The following is a 20,025-nucleotide window of genomic DNA, read 5'->3' as shown; positions in this document are numbered from 1 at the left end:
CTGTACTGCAGCTTGAGTGACAGAGTGAGACCCCGTCTAAAAAACAATTAATTAATTAACTTTACTTTCCTTAAAACTTGTATACATATAAAGCAAAACAAATTTTACCAAGTTAAGTACAAACAAAACTTCAAACTGATGAAATTTAGATTAACAGTATTACATGAAAAGTATAGATGGTATTGTTTTGTCTGAGTTAATTTGCTATCACAAGTGAATGTAGCACTTTTTTAAAACAATGACATACTTACTTGCATCACTTAGTTTCTTTAACATGATGATTCCTCAATAAAGATTTTTGGGTTGGGCATGATGGCTCATGCCTGTAATCCCAGCACTTTTGGAGGGCGAGCTGGGAGGATCACCTGAGGTTAGGAGTTCGAGACTAGCTTGGCCAACATGGTGAAACCCCGTCTCTACTAAAAATACCAAAACTAGCCCGGCATGGTGACGGTTGCCTGCAATCCCGGCTACTCAGGAGACTGAGGCAGGAGAATCTCTTGAACCAGAGGCAGAGGTTGCAATGAGCCGAGATTGCGCCATTGCACTACAGCCTGAGTGACAAGAGTGAAACTCCATTTCAAAAAAAAAAAAGATTTTTGAATTTAATTTGCATGAAGGTATAAATAATTTGAAATATTTTGATGTATCAGAAAACTAAAATCAGGAATATCTGTCATTGGTCTAGCGTACTTTATAACTACCTATTTAAACCTCTATAAACTATACAGACATAGACAAGATAGATAAAATCAGTCTCTATCTATACATATTTATGAATATCAACCTATATTTCTATCTTTTTAAAATTTTAGTCTTTTTTTTTTTTTTTTTTTTTTTTTTGAGACAGAGTCTTGCTCTCTTACCCAGGCTGGAGTGCAGTGGTGAGATCTCAGCTCACCATGACCTCCGCCTCCTGGGTTCAAGCGATTCTCTTGCCTCAGCCTCCTGAGTAGCTGGGACTACAGGCATACACTACCATGCCAGGCTAATTTTTGCATTTTTAATAGAGATAGGATTTCACTATGTTGCCCAGGCTGCTCTTGAACTCCTGACCTCATGTTACACCCACTTTTTCCTCCCAAAGTGCTGGGATTGTAGGTGTTAGCCACCCTGCCTGGCCTAATTTCAGACTTTTTTTTTTGAGACAGAGTCTTGCTATGTTGCCCAGGCTGGAATGCAGTGGCGAGATCTCAGCTCACCACAACCTCTGCCTCCCAGGTTCAAGTGATTCTCCTGCCTCAGCCTCCCAAGTAGCTGGGATTACAGGCACCCACCACCATGCCTGGCTAATTTTTTGTATTTTTAGTAGAGACGGGGTTTCACTATGTTGGCGAGGCTAGTCTCAAACTTCTGACCTCGTGATCCACCTGCCTCAGCCTCCCAAAGTGCTGGGATTACAGGCATGAGCCACCGTGCCTGGCATTCTTTTTTGTTTTTTTTAAAGAATGAGGACCTCCTCTGAAATAGATACCTATAGGTAGACAAATATTGATTATATATAAACTTCAAGTTACAAAACTAATTATGCATGTTATAAAACATTCAAACCCAGAAACTAATGGAGTAAGAAATGAAAACCCTCTTGTACAAACATTAGGTTGCCATAACCAAGCTCAAAACTATAAAGGCTTAAAGAAGATGTAATCTTATTTTTCTCACATCATCATATGCAAGGTAGCAATCCTGGGTTGATCTGGTGACTGTGCAGTGACAGGTGTAGGCTCCTTCTCTGTGGCTCTGCAATTCTCAGCACATGGCTTCCATCTTGATTGAAGGTGGCTATTTCCATTTACCCCACTGTGTCCACATTCTAGCTAGCAAGAAGATGGGAAGAAGGAAGGGGAGGGAGGTCATGCTTCTTTTTTTTAAGGTCACAATATGGAAGTCACAGTTATCACTTCTTTTTTATTTATTTATTTATTTAATTTTATTTTTAAAGACAGGGTTTCACCATGTTGGTCAGGCTGTTCTTGAACTCCCGACCTCAGGTGATCCGCCTGCTTTGGCCTCCAAAGTGATTGGATTACAGGCATGAGCCACCACGCCCAGCCACATTTATCACTTCTGCTCACAGTCCATGACCAGAACTCAGGTACATGGCCAAACTAAACTAAAGGAAAAACTGGGAAATACAGTCCTCAGTTGAATGGCAATGTGCCCGGTTAAAACTTCTGTTATAGAACAGTGGTTTTCAAATTTGGCTGCACAACAGAAGCACCTGGAAAACTTAAGAACAAACAAATAGGCACCTCCCACCCCACAAGCTAATTAAATCACAATATTTGTAGGGGGGCGCAGGGCCTAGACTTCTGCATTTTTCCAATGCTCCCTGGTGATTTTCATGAGATCAAGGCTGAGAACCACTGCATAGAAGAAAGAACAGATGAAGGGGGGATAGCTAACAACCCCTACCACACTCATTTTCACTGCTCCCTAATTCTGTACCACGCGCTTCCTCCCCCATTGTTACCCACTAGTTCAATCTGCATTTTACCAGAGCTTTTTTTGTGCATGTACAAATGCACACTACATGCATATGCACATGGCCTGTCCTGACACCCAGTAGTGTCTCCAGCACTTCTGTATCGGTGTGTCTTGGAATAGTAATGTTACTAGACGAGGCATAAGCCTCTGTATTTGTATGACACTTTACACTAATCAAAAAATATATTATTTTCTTGGCTGGGTACTGTGGATCTATCATTGCAGGACTTTGAGAGACTGAGGCAGGGGGTATCACTTGAGGTCAGGAGTTCAATACCAGCCTGGGAGACATAGTGACACCCCATCTCTACAAAAAATAAAAAATTAGCTGGGCATGTCCATGCAAGCTGTTGTCTTAGCTACTCAGGACGCTGAGTTGGGAGGATTGCTTGAGTCCAGGAGTTCAAGGCCACAGTGAACCATGATCTCATTACTGTAGTCCAGCTTGAGTGACAGAGTGAAACTCTATTTCTCTCTTTATCTATCTGTATTTACAGATATATAATTTTCTTAGCTATTGCAAAGAATGAGGACTAATGAAGAATTTGTGGTGGTGTGAGAGCTAAAGCCATCTCTTTAGCTCTCTGACTCAGCCCCTGAGTCTGTAAAAGCATTCATGTTTTAAAGCATAGATCAGTAATTGTATATGAGGGCATACATTGCTACATACAAATTAACTGATCAGACCACAACTTTTCAATGTTTAGAATAGAATAAGCTTCCCTGTAAAAGCGGCACCTGTGTGACATTTTCACTTTAGTATTTCTCTCTTTCTTCTTCGCCCTCTCCTTTAACAGAATCCACACCAACCTCCTCGTAATCTTTCTTAAGGGCAGTCATGTCCTCATGGGCTTAGAAAACTCTACATCCTCCCTTCCCTCACCTACGTACCAGTGAACACCTGTGCACGCTTGGCATACATCAAGTCAAACATGTGGTCCAGGCGAGCCCAGGCCTAAGCAATGGCTGTGGTATCGGTCAGCATGCACAGAGCTCTCTGTATCTTGGTCAGGTCTCCACCAGTCACCACAGTGGGAGGGGTGGTAGTTAATGCCAACCTTGAAGGCAGGGGGGCACCAAATGACAAACTGGGCAGTACAGTTGCTCTTGATGGTGGCAATGGCAGCATTGACATCTTTGGGAACCACGTCACCATGGTACAAAAGGCAGCAAGCCATGTCTTTACCATGGCAAGGCTCACCTTTCATCATCTGCATGGCAGGCTCAAAGCAAGCACTGGCAGTCTCTGCTACAGAAAGCTGTTTCATTGTAGGCTTTCTCAGCAGAAATGATGGGGCATATGTGTCCAGAGGGAGATGGATGCAGGGATAGGGCACCAAGTTGGTTTGGAATTCTGTCAGATCAACATTTAGGGCTCCATCAAATCTCAGGGAAGCAGTAGTGGAGGACAGAATTTGACGTATCAACCTCTTCAGTACAGATTGGGTGTTCGATATCAAGGTTCTATGACAGATGTCATAGATGGCCTTATTGTCTACCCTGAAGACACAATCAGAGTGCTCCAGGGTGTGGGTGGTGAGGATGGAGTTGTAGGGCTCAACTACAGCTGTGGAAACCTGGGGCACTGAGTAAATTTAGAATTCCAGCTTGGACTTTTTGCCATAATCAACTGAAAGTTGTTTCATGAGCAGGGAGGTGAACCCAGAACCAGTTCCTGCACCAAAGCTGTGGAAAACCAAGAAGCCCGAGAGAACTGTGCACTGGTCAGCCAGTTTACAGATTTGGTCCAACACGAGGTCAGTGATCTCCTGGCCAATGGTGCAGTGCCTTCAGGCATAGTTATTGGCAGCATCTTCCTTGTCTGTGGTGAGATGCTCAGGGTGGAAGAGCTGGTGGTAGGTGCCAGTGCAAACTTCATCAATTACAGTGGGTTCCAGGTCTACAAACACTGCCCTGGGCACAAGCTTGCTAGAACCATTCTTACTGAAGAAGGTGTTGAAAGAGTCATCTCCTCCCGAGTAGTCTTGTCACTTGGCATCTAGCCGTTAGGCTGTATGCCATGTTCCAGGCAGTAGGGATCCCAGCGGGCATTGCCAACCTGAACACCAGCCTGACCGATGTGATGGAGATGCACTCACACATGGTTGCTGCTTTGCAGCTGCCCAGCAGATGGTGGGGAATGAGGAGGAGAGGTTGTGGCTTCTCATAGTGTGACTCTTAGGTGGTCGATGTAAGAGTATCTGCCTATTATTTTCTTTCCTTCTTCTAAGGCGAGAGTGACACTTAAAAAAAAAACCACTTAATTTTCCTCCTGTCCTTAACAACTTCCACCTCTCACTTGCCTCCAGTGCTGGGTAAATATTTAAAAATTATCAGATGGGTTGCTTATTCTGTGTGAAGGGATCACTTACCAGGTATGAGAGGCTCTTAATAAAGGTTTCAAATCCACTTAAAGATTTTATGATGATAAAACTATAAGCTTTTGTTTCACAACACTCTTCTCCTTCCCCATGACCATAGCCTTGCTGCCTGTTACCGTGATAGATTTTCTTGAGTCTTGCTCAAATATGAAAGGTTTTTCTAACATCCCTTAAGGGCGTCACTCAAGTGTTCTCTGCTTCTTAGCACACTACATTAGAGCTGAAGAAAGTTATAAGGCAGCAAAAGAGCAGTTTCTGCTTTGACTTACAAATATTTTTAATTCCCTAAAAATAAACCATAAGCTGCAAATGGGCATGAGTGTTCCCGCACCATTTCCTAAATTAGTTATTTCTGAGCAGATGAAGAATACATTTTGTTTTGCTGCTCAGGGCCACCTTCTTGTGATTCAGTGCATGATTCCATTCAGTATCTTAATGCTGTTCCTTTTGTTTGGAGGCAGGCATAGGTCCTCAGAGAAGATGGGAATATTTATGTTTTGGAAATGAATTATAAATGAGATTAAATTTTTACAGGGAAGGACCTGAGTTTCTGCAGTGTTTCTATTGGGACATGACTTCATTCTCTTCCTCAGATGTTTGAAATTCATGGTTTCACATGTTGTAATGTTTACTTCAATACACAATTTTCACTTTCATAGAGCTAACAGTCAAGAAATCAAGGGCAACTGCCTTAACTCCAGATGGCCTTAGTTTTGGTTTTGGTTTTTGTATCTGTGAAAAGTAAAAGACAACACCTCATTTTACAGAGTTGTCATGTGTCATTCATTCATTCAGTCAATCATGCATGCATTAAATGAGCGCTGTTGCCTGTTGTAAATGCCTAGCATTTTATTACAAATGTTATATCTTTTGATGTGGCATTTTTTTTTTTTAAAGATGGAGCTTCCCTCTTCTTGCCCAGGCGGGAGTGCAATGGTGTGGTATCAGCTCACTGCAACCTCTGCCTCCCGAGTTCAAGCAATTCTCCTGCCTCAGCCTCCCGAGTAGCTGGAATTACAGGCACGTGCCACAACAGCCGACTAATTTTGTATTTTTAGTAAAGATGGGGTTTCTCCATGTTGGTCTCAAACTCCCAATCTCAGGTGATCCGCCCACCTCAGCCTCCCAAAGTGCTGGGATACAGGTGTGAGCCACTGTGCATGGTTGATGTGGCAAATTTTAACAATTATTTTTTAAAATGTATTAGAAACAATTTTAGATATACTCAAAAATGGGATACAGAATATTACAACCCACCATGTACTCACCACCTAGCAGAAAAAATTCCCAGCTCATGGTTAATCTTGTTTAACTTAAATTCTCTTGGCTGGGCATGGTGGCTCATGCCTATATTCCCAGCATTTTGGGAAGCCAAGGTGGGTAAATCAGCTGAGGTCGGGAGTTGAAAACAAGCCTGTCTAACATGGGGATGGGGATTTATTTTTATTCTGTTTTATTTTGACCCAGTCTTGCTCTGTCACCCAGGCTGGAGTGCAGTGGCGTGATCTCCGCTCACTGCAACCTTCGCCTCCCGGGTTCAAGCGATTCTCCTGCATCAGCCTCCTGAGTAGCAGGAATTACAGGCACCTGTCATCATACTCAGCTAATTTTTGTATTTTTAGTAGAGACAGGGCATTGCCATGTTGGCCAGGTTGGTCTCAGACTCCTGACTTCACGTGATTTGCCCACCTTGGCCTCCCAAAGTTCTGGGATTACAGGCGTGAGCCACCATGCCTGGTCTCCTGATTATTTTAAAGCAAAGACCAGACATATTATTTTATTTGACAATCATTTTTAAGGATTTATCTTTGCTCCCATTCAAAGCTTGGTGAAACCTTATAACCCTTTTAAATTGCATTTATAACATGTTTAATTTCCTTTTTAAAAACTTTGATAACAAAAATGCTTTCAGAATATTAGTAATTCTTACAAATATAATGATTTAAACATATAGAGAGCCCAGGCATGGTGGCTCACGCCTGTAATCCCAGCACTTTGGGAGGCTGAGGTGAGTAGATCATGAGGTCAGGAGTTTGAGACCAGCCTGGCCAATATGGTGATACAAAAATCAGCCAGGTGTGATGGCATGCACCTGTAGTCTCAGCGACTCAGGAGACTGAGGCAAGAGAATCACTTGAACCTGGTCACAGTGAGCTGAGATTGTGGCACTGGACTCCAGCCTGGTAGACAGAGTGAGACTCTGTCTCAAAAACAAACAAACCAAAAATATACATATATATAGACAAGGGTGAACCTTATGTGCTTTTAAATACATTTAATTCAATGCTATTTATTTATTTATTTTGAGACGGATTCTTGCACTGTCACACGGGCTGGAGTGCAATGGCATCATCTTAGCACACTGCAACCTCCACCTCCTGGGTTCAATGATTCTCCTGCTTCAGCCTCCCAAGTAGCTGGGCCTACAGGCATGTGCCACCACGCCCAGCTAATTTTTGTATATTAGTAGAGACCGGGTTTCACCATGTTGGCCATGATGGTCTCAATCTCTTTACCTCATGATCTGCCTGCCTCAGCCTCCCAAAGTGCTGGGATTACAGGTGTGAGCCACCGTGTGCAGCCACATTTCTGTTTTTAACACAAAATCTTCCCAAGGTTAAGAGATACTTGGTCATTAAGCTATTGTGTCATCTCAGACCCCACAGATGGGTAGCTCCCCTGCTCATCTGCTGCACTGGTAGATTAAACTCAAACTATCTCTTCTGTTTCATTCTATATTGAATTATTTTCATAATTTCCCTGATGGGATCTAAATTCTTACAGATATTTGACAGCTTTGTCCACCTCTGAGGTTAGCATAATAAGAAAAATATCAATGACAAGAATGTATTCAGTAAGGATGAATTAGATGGTTACATAAACTTGGGGAACACTGAGTTAAACAGACATTTATTTGCGTGTAGTGGTTTTAAAATGACAAGACTCAAAGGTACTAATGCAAATATCTAAGAGGAGTATAATGTGCAGCAGTTCCAGATGTATTTGACTATGTACCTATGAACTGTTCCTTCCCCTCTTCCTTTTGGAAAATTCTCCCATGAAACCTAGAACAGAGCCTATAAACTGCCAAGCTGGAGGCCAAATCCAGCCTGACACTTCAGTTTCACTTGGCCAGTGTTGTAAAAATATTTAATCCCTCCTTTAAAAATGGAGAGTTGAAGGGCATGGTTGCTCATGCCTGTAATCCCAGCTACTTTGGGAGGCCAAGGTGGGTGGATTACTTGAGCCCAGGAGTTGTAGACAAGCCGGGGCAACATGGTGAAACCCTTTCTTTACAATAATACAAGCATTAACTGGGCATGGTGGTGTGTACCAGTAGTCCCAGTTACTCGGGAGGCTGAGGTGGGAAAATCACCTGAGCCCTGGGATGTCAAGTCTGCAGTGAGCTGTGATTGCCCCACTGTACTCCAGCTTGGGCGACAGAGTGAAATCCTGTGTCAAACAAAAACCAAGAAACAAAACAAAACACTAAAAAACATAAACATTAAAAAAAAATTGAGTTGCCAGTCATGATGGGTGGATTGCACCTGTAATCACAGCTACAGGGAAGCTGAGGCAGAAGAATATCTTGAGGCCAAGAGATCAAGACCAGCCTGGGCAACACAGCGACACCCTGCCTCTAAATTAAAAAAACAAACAAACAAAAAATAAAAAACTGAGCGTGTACCAAAAAAATCTTGATTGCCAGTTTCTTTTAAAAAATTAAAAGACTTGGCAAAAGTAAGCCTGCATTCTGGCATGCCTGCCCTGACTGGAGCTGAGGAAGGGCTGCCTCACCACGCCAGGCATAGGCATTGTACTAGGTCACTGACAGAACTCCTGCACTGTCCTCCTAGGCATTTGAGTCTGAGGCATTGATGGCAAAGGGAACTTAAGTGTGTTGGAAGTATATACGGGAAGAGCTGATGGAAACTCATCAGACTGGATGGACTGTTCCTGGATGCTGGGTGTGAACTGGATCAGGGGAGACCTGGGCTGAGTGGCCTCCCTCTGAGACCAAGTAGGAGAGAGGTGGTGTCACAGAGCAGAACTACTGTTCTAGGAATCAACCCACACTCACTACTTTTCTATTTGCTTTGGAATTTCCCCACTGCACCTCATGGTGATCTTGACCTGTGTATTGAGAAATAAAGAGCTGAGCTAAAAGCTAAGATGGTGGAAATGATTTCTAAATGGTAAAATAGATTTTCAAATGAGATGAATTTGCTAATTATTCTCCCTGAGGGTGTACCTGCCCGAGAAGAATTATAACTAGGGACTGGCTTCACTGAATCTTGTTGCCACACATAGAGAAAACCCAGATTTTCCTTTAAGCAAACCAATCCTGGCCTTGTCAACCAAATGAAGAGGTTGCCTCGGAGGCTTGCCCAGAAGTTTTGTAAGTTAAACTCAGAAAGAGAGAACAAAGGTGAGATGGTTTTCATTGATACTATTTTCACAGTGAGTTACAAGTCAAGGAAATGAGTAACCAAATAAGCTCTGTTTTCTTTGATCTTATTTAATGATTGCTATATAGCAACAGCAGGCTAATAATTAAGGAACATTCTGCCCCCTTCAGAGGCTTTGATCTGCAGTGATATGACTATATTTCTGTCTGGTTGAGTTTCTAAGCTCTCATTAATGTCCGTAAAAATTGGTCAAAATCAAAAGGGCAAAAGGCAAAAGAACAACAACCAAAAACTCACTAACATCTGAAATTTCATTTTCAATTAGGTATGTGATCACTTTCATTATTTGCTTAGTTTTCAACATGATGAAGCTTGGCGTTTTGGACTCTACTAGAAAGTAGTCAAAAACACGTGCCATTTAGAGCAACCCCACAACCTGTGCTCAGAACTCCTATTTTCTAGATTTCTAAGGAAAATCTCTAGGAAAAAAATTATGCAAAATAAAAATGTGCATTTAAATACTCATAGATACACACACCCAAACAGGATTTATCTTTTCTTTTAGATTTTTCCTTCTACTTTTTTATTCTATTAGAAGTCATGAGAACTCAGAGTTTTTCTGACTATGCTATTTTTTAATTTCTGAGATTTGCTGGCAATTCAGGTACAATAGAAACCATATGTTTTACTTTACTGGGAGCAAAATAGTATAAGTGGAAATTCTTTTTTTTTGCGCCCCTCCCCAGAAATTCTAATAATTAGATGTTAGACTTTCTGAATTGATTACCCAGTTTTTGTGTCTTCTATATTACTTATCTCTTCTAGATTTTTCTTTCGCAATTCTTCAATTGAATTCTTTAATTTCCAGGATAGCTCTTTCTTGTGTGAATTGTCTTTAAATTTTGTTTTGTTTTGTTTTTACGAGACAGAGTCTCGCTCTGTTGCCCAGGCTGGGGTATGGTGGTGGTACCATCTCAGCTCACTGCTACCTCTGCCTCCCACATTCTAGTAATTCTCTGCCTCAGCCTCCTGAGTAGCTGGGATTACAGGCACCTGATACCACGCCTGACTAATTTTTGTATTTTTAGTAGAGATGGGGTTTCACCATGTTGGGCAGGCTGGTCTTGAACTCCTGACCTCATGATCCACCCGCCTCGGCCTCCCAAAGTGTTGGGATTACAGGTGTGAGACATTGCGCCTGACCTTTTTTTTTTTTTTGCATTTTGTTCTGGTTTTATGGATTCAATACCTTATCTTTTGTCTTCTGCTTCCTCGTGGTGCTCTGTTTCCTTCAAGTTCCTTTTAGTTGTAGAGGTCATTGTTTAGGTTGAGCATGGTTTCTTTCTTTGATTTTGGAGTCTTTCTTCAGGTGCCTCCATACTTCTTGACTGAACATTCATTCTAAGTGGAAGGCACTGAAACCTGGTTGGAAGTTCCCTGCGAGTGCATGAAACTGGCACCTGGAGGATTGTGCTGTAGATGGCTGGGTGGCTTTTCTGATGGAGAACTTTCAAATGTAGGTTTCAGAAAGTCTTTTCTCTTGAGCTAGTCTATTCAAAAGAGGAATAGCCAACCTAGAGGTTTATATGCTTGTTTTCCTCCATTCTGGAAACAGAGTGCAGGGAGAAGAAGGAAATGAGGGATTCTACAACCCAGACTTTTAGCTAATCCTCTCCTGTGCCTTGTGTTCCTGAGCTAGGGGTCGGGTAGAGAAAGTAACAACCTGTCTTTGAGGAGGGAAAGGCTGGTGCAAGGGGTGGGGGGCAGGGGGTGGGTCTCACTGCTCTACCTTCAAACAATTTCCATGATTTTTATCCTGCTTTCTTCCCCCAACCTTTGAGGTACTTGATTTCTTATAGTTTGAAGCCATTTTTGAGCACTCAGAAAGGTGAATCGAGGTTGCAGTTTTCTTCACTGTCTTTGGCAGGTTGCTTACCACCAACTTTCTTTCCATCTCCCAAAAATGTGTTGACATTTTTCAGCTGCCAACTCCTCTCTTATTCTTTTTTCTTTTCTTTTCTTTTTTTTTTTTTTTGAGATGGAGTTTTACACTTGTTGCTCAGGCTGGAGTGCAATGGAGCAATTTGGCTCACTACAACCTCCGCCTGCCGGGTTCAATCAATTCTCCTGCCTCAGCCTCCCAAGTAGCTGGGATTGCAGGCATGCACTACACACTCGTCTAATTTTTTGTATTTTCAGTAGAGACAGGGTTTCGCCATGTTGGTCAGGCTGGTCTTGAGCTCCTGACCTCAGGTGATCCGCTTGCCTTAGCCTCCCAAAGTGCTGGGATTACAGGTGTGAACCACTGCACCTGGTGCCCTCCTGGTGCTTATGTAGTTGTGGTTCAAGTATGTCAGTGACAAGGACAGCACAGTAATGAGGACACAGAATCAGCAAGTTCTTCACAGAGTCTGTTAGACTGCATTCTTTTTTTATTTGGTGAGATGGAGTGTTGCTCTGTTGCCCAGGCTGGAGTGCAATGGCATGGTCTTGGCTCACTGCAACCTCCGCTTCCTGGGTTCAAGCGATTCTCCTGACTCAGCCTCCCGAGTAGCTGGGAATATAGGTGCCCACCACCATAACTGGTTAATTTTTGTATTTTTAGTAGAGATGGGGTTTCACCATGTTGGCCAGGTTGGTCTCGAACTCCTGACCTTGTGATTCTCCCGCCTTGGCCTCCCAAAGTGCTGGGATTACAGGTGTGAGCTATCGTGGCTGGCCTCAAGCACTGCATTCTATTGAAAAACTTTATTTTCTTTTTCCTTAGGTTAAGCTAAAGTTTCTTGCAGAATTGCTACTTCATTCTAGTCTCTTATAGGCTGCATGGTGTTTTTCTGCCATGAATCTGGGGAGATCTAGTGCCACTTGACCTTCACAGAGATTCTTAACCAGATGGGTTTCAGAATGTCGTCTTAAATTTGGATGCAAATTGTACGAGTGAGGGTTTGTTTTTTTTTTTCCTGACGATAGGGTCATAGGTTTTGTTAGCCTTCAAAGGAGTTTGTGACCCCAGGATAATTAAGAATCAGTGATTTTTGCTGAGTACTGTGGTTCACACCTGTAATCCCAGCACTTTGGGAGGTGGAGGTGGGTAAAGAAAAGGAAGAAGAATTAGTGACTTAGATTTTCCTCACTTTAATTTGTGTGTGTGTGTATTTCCTCACTTTAATTAAGAACCTTTACCTTTTTCATTTGGTTTTGTTTTTTTAAGACAGAGTCCGGCTTTGTCACCCAGGCTGGAGTATAGTGGCTTGATTTTGGCTTACTGCAACCTCCAGGTCCTGGGCTCAAGCCATCCTCCCACCTCAGGCTCTCGAGTATCTGAGACTACAGGTGCACACCACTGCACCCTGCTAAAGGGAATTTTATCTTAAAAATGTTTTTAGGCAGGCACAGTGGCTCATGCCTGTAATCCTAGCACTTTGGGAGGCTGTCACAGGCAGATCACAAGGTCAGTAGTTCGAGACCAGCCTGGCCAGCAAGGTGAAACCCCATCTCTACTAAAAGTACCTGAGCATGGTGGTGCCCGCCTGTAGTCCCAGCTACCCGGGAGCCTGAGGCAGGAGAACTGCTTTAAAAAAATAAAAAAAAAAAAGTTTTTAAAAACATTCTAATCAGTCTCTAACCTAGAGATGTGCTTAGTTACTGATACCTGGCCCCTGTTAAGCCTCTGTTCTTCATCCTTCTTCCAGATTCCTTTCTCCCTATCCAGAAATAGGAGCAGTACTGGGCATCAACCCCCTCTTTACTTCCCTTAAGTATGTTTATTTGGCAACCCCATACTTAACCTTAAGTATAGAGTTAGGAAACCTTATTTATACCTAATTGTAATAATGTGATATTATTGAACAGAGTTAGAAATCCATACTTCCAAGTATGGATTCTCTCATGTTTTCAGTCAGATTTTCAATTTGGAATGTTCAAGTCCAAAAATCAAGTTTAACACACATTTATTTAGCAAACACTTTTTTTTTTTTTTTTTTTGAGATGGAGTCTCACTCTGTCACCAGGCTGGAGTGCAGTGGTACGATCTCGGCTCAATGCAACCTCCGCCTCCTGGGTTCAAGTGATTTTCTTGCCTCTGCCTCCTGAGTAGCTGGGACTACAGGCACCTGCCACCACATCTGGCTAATTTTTGTATTTTTAGTAAAGATGGGATTTCACCATGTTGGCCAGGATGGCCTCGATCTTTTGACCTTGTGACCCGCCCACCTCAGCCTAAGTGCTGGGGTTACAGTCATGAGCCACCACGCCAGGCCAGTAAACACTTTCTGTATGTAAAACCTTCCACTCTGTTTTGAGGGAAAGAGGAAGGGAGCAGGACATATACACATGAGTCAAACCCAGTTCCCACCTTCATTGAGATGGGACATTTTGGAAAATGCAAGAAGTGCTGTGGGGATTCAGAGAGGAAGAGAGTATTTCTTACTGGAGGGTGCAGAAAAAAACATCCAGAAGACATCATAATTGGGCAGCACTTCTTATCACTGGCAATGCTGTAAACCTTCCTTTTCCACATCTTAAAAATAAGATGCTGGGCCTGGACGCTGACACCTGCTCAGAAAAACTCAAAAAGTAAACATAGGAGGAAAAATCAGCCTTTGTCATAGAATGAGACATAGAAAGAAAGAGTGGAAACAACTAGCATAAGACAAGTTGTATAAGAACATAAAGTAGTAAAGGAGATAAAATATTATTATTTGAATAAATATGAGAAATTTTGAAAACCAGTAGTAATCCAGAATCTTTGTCATCATTGCTATCATATTATTTTTAAAATTTGGTTTTAAAGCAATACAAGGCAATATGTGTATTTTCCTAAACTTTAAGGAATAGAAAAATTGTTTTGCTGGAAATATGTACAGACTGTATGGGCTTTTCTAAAATATAGGTTGAGGGGTGTGTGTATATACTTTTTTCTTCTTACTAAATCACATGTAATCAAGTATCTACCACTGACATGAGGCATAACTTAAATTTGTGGAGTACTTTTAGATCAGTGCTTACAAAGCAGTTTCACATTCATTATAAATCCTGTACAGTACATTAGCATAGGCTAATAATTTTCTTACTATCTATTCTTAGGTTGAACCAGCCAAATTTTCAAGACAGCTCACGGCTTAGAGGAAGGCTCATCTAAATAAAGGCCGGCTAAAGTGACATCACAGGGATTTAATCCTTCTCTGGCTGCCTGTGTGACCAGAAGGCTGATTTGCAAGTTTCTTCTTTCCTGGGGTCCAGATTAATAGGTCTCCAGGGCTCTGCGGCCTGGCAGCAAGAGAAGCACGAAATGAAGGTCAGAAATGAGTTTCAGCAGCAGGGACTTGGGGGCCTCCCAGGGGCTTTTACACACCAGAGTGCAAGATTTTCTGGCCATCAAGGGGAATAGCAAACAGAAGCCTTTGTCCTGGGGCACAGCCACCTACCACAAAGCATCAGACTCCACATGTGGCCAGAAAGTTCCTGGAGTCCCATCAGGGCAGTGGGTATGTAACGTGTGCCTAATTGCACAGCTAGAGCTTACAAGTTCAATGTGAGGGAAAGTGGGATATGTCTTGAGTGAGGCGGGCAGCTACTGGCTGGGCTGGGCAGTCTTGGCTACCAGGTTCACTGCCCTCCTCTCACTGAAGCTGACAGGGAGGCTGCTCAGCTCTCAGGAAAACTCTCTTGAACTCTGGGCACCTGCTGTCCTCAGTTGGCATCTCCCACCCTGAGCCTCTTCTGCTCCTGCACAACCTGCCCTTGATTGGTGGCTCTTTGCTGAGATGGAGACGTGAGTCCCCGTGGACGATGACTGCAGTGTACACGAATGGAGGTGGCCTGGTGAACCCCCGCTATGCCCGGTGGGATCGGCGCGACAGCGTAGAAAGTGGCTGTCAGACCGAGAGCAGCAAGGAGGGCGAGGAGGGACAGCCCCGCCAGCTGACGCCCTTCGAGAAACTGACACAGGACATGTCCCAGGATGAGAAGGTGGTGAAGGAGATCACGCTGGGGAAACGGATAGGCTTCTACCGAATTCGAGGCGAAATCGGAAGTGGAAACTTCTCCCAAGTGAAGCTCGGGATTCACTCCCTAACCAAAGGTAGGATCTGATTTCCCAAAGGTCATCCCTGGCAGTATTGGGACCTGGCATAGGAGCAGGGTTAGGTGGCCAGGGCCGAGGAAGCAAGTTAAGTGATCTCAGTGGAGCCCCTGAAAGGGCCAGATCCCATGCCAGCTGCCTTCTGTGGTCTTCTCAGTTAATTTTCACAGTAACCTTATGAGGTCAATATTTTTTTCCATTTTGCAGATAGACAAAGTGAGATCCAAAGAAGGTAAATGTGTCTTGAGCAGTTCAATCTTAGATGTTTTTGACTCCAACATCCCTTTCCCTATACCATGCAGATGAAACCCACTCAAACATGAGAAGAATCTGTCCTCTCCAGTGAGCCCTTTAAGAAGAGGAGTTTGGCTTGGAACCAAGCCACCTCATCTCCCAAGCCCATATTTATAGCTTCCATTTATATCTGTGTCTCAGTGACAATGGCACAGTGTGGCACAGAGCCGCACAGAAGACCTCCTGATGGCCACTGTCTCTGGATAGCAGGGTCCAGTTTTCCTTCCATTCAGAGGCTGCTACTTCTGTCATATTTGAGAGAAAGGGCTTTGATCTCAGGACCTTTTCTGTTCAGTCCTTGCTCCACCCTGTCCTTGCTCTCATTGTTTGGCTCCTCACCCTACATTTGCTTGGCTACCGGTCAATTTGGGATTCTGGACTAGCAGTGCCCAGCACTTTGGCCTCAAGGAGAAATCATATGGAGAGCCCAGCACCCCTCTGCTGCTCCGACTCCATTGTGGGCACTTCCCCAAGGTACTTCTAACTTAGCAGAAGTCTGGGGATTATCATAAGGGACTTACAAGATAGAAACAGAACACTTGCGACTTGGCATAATTGACCGAGTCCTAAAAACCCATGGACTCTACCATCTCCTGAGAGTCCCTGACTGACATTTTCTCTGCTTGGACTCGGCCAGCCACCATGTCTCCAAGACCTCTCTTTCCTTTCATTAGAGTTGTCTTTTACTTCCTTATGTTCTCCAATCCCGATCCCATGCCCCTCCAATCCCTGTGCTAGGCCTTCGTAGAAAAATCTCCACACACATGTGTGCATACATGTACTCCCCCCACACTCCCACGTCACTTGAGTTTCACTTCTTCTATACTCTTGCTCTGCAGCCTGTGTATCTGGGTTCATGTCTTCACATCTTAGCTACTCTACTTACTCATCTGGGTAAATTAAAGTACTTGTCTGAGCCTTAGATACTTCATTTCTAAAATGCAGCTAGTAACAGTGCTTACTTCATAGGGTATGATAAAGGTTAATACTTGCTCAACAAATGTTAGTTAGTGGCCTTATTTTGCAGTTGCTTAATGAGCCTTGCCTTTGTACAACCCAAGATCAACTAAAGTATCTTTATCAGAAGTTCATTCCTGCCCATCCCAATACACAAATTGAGATCAGTTAGGCTGCCATTCATTACAGCCGTAATTTTCAACTGACTGCACAGTAGAATCACCTGGGAAGGTTTAAAAGAGAATTAGTGCCCAGAACCCACCCTCAGAGCTTCTTATGTGATTGATCTAGAGTGGGACTGGGCATGGGTAGTATTTAAAAACTCTCCAGATTTTTTTTTTTGAGTCAAGAGTCGCACTCTGTTGCACGGGCTGGAGTGCAGTGGTAAGATCTTGGCTCACTGCAACCTCTGCCTCCTGGGTTCAAGCAATTCTCCTGCTTCAGCCTCCTGAGTAGCTGGGATTATAGATGGGCACCACCACACCCGGCTATTTTTTTGTATTTTTAATAGAGATGGGGTTTCACCATGTTGACCAGGCTGATCTCGAATGTCTGACCTCGCGATCCACCTGCCTAAACCTCCCAAAGTGCTGGGATTACACATGTGAGCCACCATGCCTGGCCCTAGGTGATTCTAATTGACATGTAACACTAAGATATATGTCCCTACAGCAACGTGTACATACCGCAGACAGCTTTTAAAATAGTGCTTTTTCTGGTGTGTGCCACAAGTGGATAATCCAGGTACCATTTGTACTTTAAAATCAGTTATGAAATACTGTGTCAGGTTTTCATGCTACATTTAACTTTCAAATTTCATTTCACTTGAGATAACATTCATTTATTATTCATTTAGGTGAACAATAGAAGCACTATATTAGGCCTTGGGGGATATAAAGATGAAATAGATACAGCCTTCATCCTCAAAGATAAGGGAAGAGAAGACATGTACAAATAAGTATAATACAAACCAGAATTTGAAAAACATAGAAGAGGAAAGCTATGTGCTTAAAGGAAGAAAAGAGACTCTTCCACCTTAGGAACACTGTGGAAGGCTTTAAGTGAAGATTGAATTTCAGCTACACCTAAAGGAGGGATAAGATTTTGGATAGGTGGTGAGTATAGGAAGAGAAGGGTTGGGGGTTAGAGGAGAACATGAACAAAAGCATTAATATGGGGAAATGGCATATAGTACAGTTACCCTAACAATAGGAGAAGTAGGGTAAAGGGCTGGGAACCTTAGCTGATGATGAATCATAGGGGACTTTGAACATTATCCAAGGATTTTGGATTGTTTTCCTTTTTTTTTTTGAAACAGAGTTTTTCACTCTTGTTGCCCGGGCTGGAGTGCAGTGGCACGATCTCAGCTCACTGCAACCTCTGTCTCCCGGGTTCACGAGATTCTCCTGCCTCAGCCTCCTGAGTAGCTGGGATTAGAGGTGTGCACCACCACGCCCAGCTAATTTTTGTATTTTTAGTAGAGACAGGGTTTTACCACGTTGGCCAGTCTGGTCTCAAACTCCTGACCTCAAGTGATCTACCTGCCTTGGCCTCCCAAAGTGCTGGGATTACAGGCGTGAGCCACTGTGCCTGGTCCAGGATTTTGGATTGTTTTTCTCGCAATGAAGACTCTTTAAAATTTTTGTTATTAGAATTGGGCTTTTGGAAGATTAACCCTATAGTGATGAGGATGAAGGTTGAAAAGCAAGAGATGCAGGAGACAGGGAGCTATCCGGAATCCATGGTGATGGTCCAGCCACAGGGAAGAATATCCTGAGCTAGGTGGATGGCAGTGAAAATAGAAAAGAAGAGCTGGTGACGCCAAAGAGAAGAATCTGGAGGACTGGTGTGTTAATCAGTGTTTTCCAGAGAAACAGCACCAATAGAAGAGAGAGAGAGAGAGACAGAGAGAGAGAGAGAGACATGCAAGGAATTGGCTCACACAACTATGGAGACTGCCCCAAGATTCACAGTCAGCAAGCTGGAGGCCCAGGAGAGTCAATGGTGTAAATTCCAGTCTGAAAACCAACAGGCTCATGACCCAAGAAGAGCCACGTTCAGCTTGAGTCTGAAGGCCAAGAAAGACCAGTGTCCCAGGTAAAGGCAGTCAGGCAGAAGCAGTTCCCGTTTACTCAGTCTTTTTGTTCTATTCAGGTCTTCAACCGAGAAAACACCCACACAGACACACCCAGAATAATGTTTAACCAAATGTCTGGGCACTACGTGGTCCAGTTAAGTTGACACATAAAATTAACCATCACAGTTGGTAACTGATTGGATGTAGCACTGAAGATGGAAGGATGGAAGAAGGCAATGACCTTGCTTTAGTTGACTGTGTGAACCAAAACAAGGGTGATGCCTTTAATAAGAATAGGGAAATATGGAGAAAGAGCAGATGTGGGAGGAAAAATGATGAGTGAAAACACTGACATCCAGAAGGAGCTGTCTACTGGGCAGTTGCATGCACCAGGCATGGGCATGGGCATGAGGTCAGACCAGAGTTTGCATCGATTGTGGAAATGGATGCAGTCACTGAGGGGGACTGTGGAGAAGGGTGATGAGCAACTCTTTTCACATGAATAACTAGTTCTACATCCTAGTTGACATTTTATATGTGGAGTAGTTTTAAATATGCTAATGGGACCATTCACTGTTGTTCCATGAACACCATATTTTTTCCATGTCATTAAATATAGATATTTTTCAATATCGATATATATGTTTATATATCTATATCTATTTATTATCTATACTCTCATCTTTGAAAGAGGATGTATTGTTTCACATATAGCTGCAGCATAAATTCTTTAACTTAGCTACTATTAATTAACATTTGGATCATTTCTAAAGTTTCGCTGTTAATGAGAATGCTACAGAGATTACCCTTTTCCATATTTCTTTGCATATGTTTATGATTTCTCTCAGCATACATTCCTAGAAGTTAGCTGTCTTGGTCAGAGAGCATGCATTGAAACGTTATAGCCAGCTAGGTACAGTGGCTCATGCAGGCATTCCCAGCACTTTGGGAGGCTAAGGCAAGTGGATGACGAGGTCAGGAGTTAGAGAGCAGCCTGGCCAACATAGTGAAACCCCATCTCTACTAGAAATACAAAAATTAGCTGGGCATGGTGGCCTGTAGTCCCAGCTACTTGGAAGGCTGAGGCAGGAGAATCACTCGAACTCAGGAGGTGGGGGTTGTGGTAAGCTGAGATCATGCCACTGCATTCCAGCCTGGGCAACAGAGCGAGATTCTGTCTCAAAAAAAAAAAAAAAAAAAAAGGAAGAAAAGAAAAAGAAAAATGTTAACACACAGCACCAGATTGAAAGAGCAGCTTTTGAATCCTAACTCATAGAGTAGATTTATCTGTAACTCAAATCTCATAGGGACCAATGTTGCTTTTCAGCGGCCTAGAGC

At 43.1% G+C, this 20,025-nt stretch overlaps 1 protein-coding gene and 1 pseudogene across 2 annotated transcripts in view; one reads left to right on the top strand and one right to left on the bottom strand.

Moving 5' to 3' along the window:
* The window catches only part of NIM1K (NIM1 serine/threonine protein kinase), an 85,337-nt gene that overhangs the window by 36,640 nt on the left and 28,672 nt on the right, over positions 1-20,025 (top strand). For both annotated transcript variants that reach the window (XM_008992103.5, XM_002745009.6), the window contains exon 2: positions 14,363-15,359. In XM_008992103.5, coding sequence (XP_008990351.4) covers positions 15,068-15,359 — 292 coding nt within the window. In that variant the 5' untranslated portion in view covers positions 14,363-15,067. The remainder of the gene's footprint in view (positions 1-14,362; positions 15,360-20,025) is intronic.
* On the bottom strand, positions 3,244-4,580 carry LOC100394453 (tubulin alpha-1A chain-like; annotated as a pseudogene).

This window comes from Callithrix jacchus, chromosome 2 (genome assembly GCF_049354715.1).
Source record: "Callithrix jacchus isolate 240 chromosome 2, calJac240_pri, whole genome shotgun sequence".
Classification (NCBI taxonomy): domain Eukaryota; kingdom Metazoa; phylum Chordata; class Mammalia; order Primates; family Cebidae; genus Callithrix; species Callithrix jacchus.
This window is presented reverse-complemented; position numbering and strand designations above follow the sequence as displayed.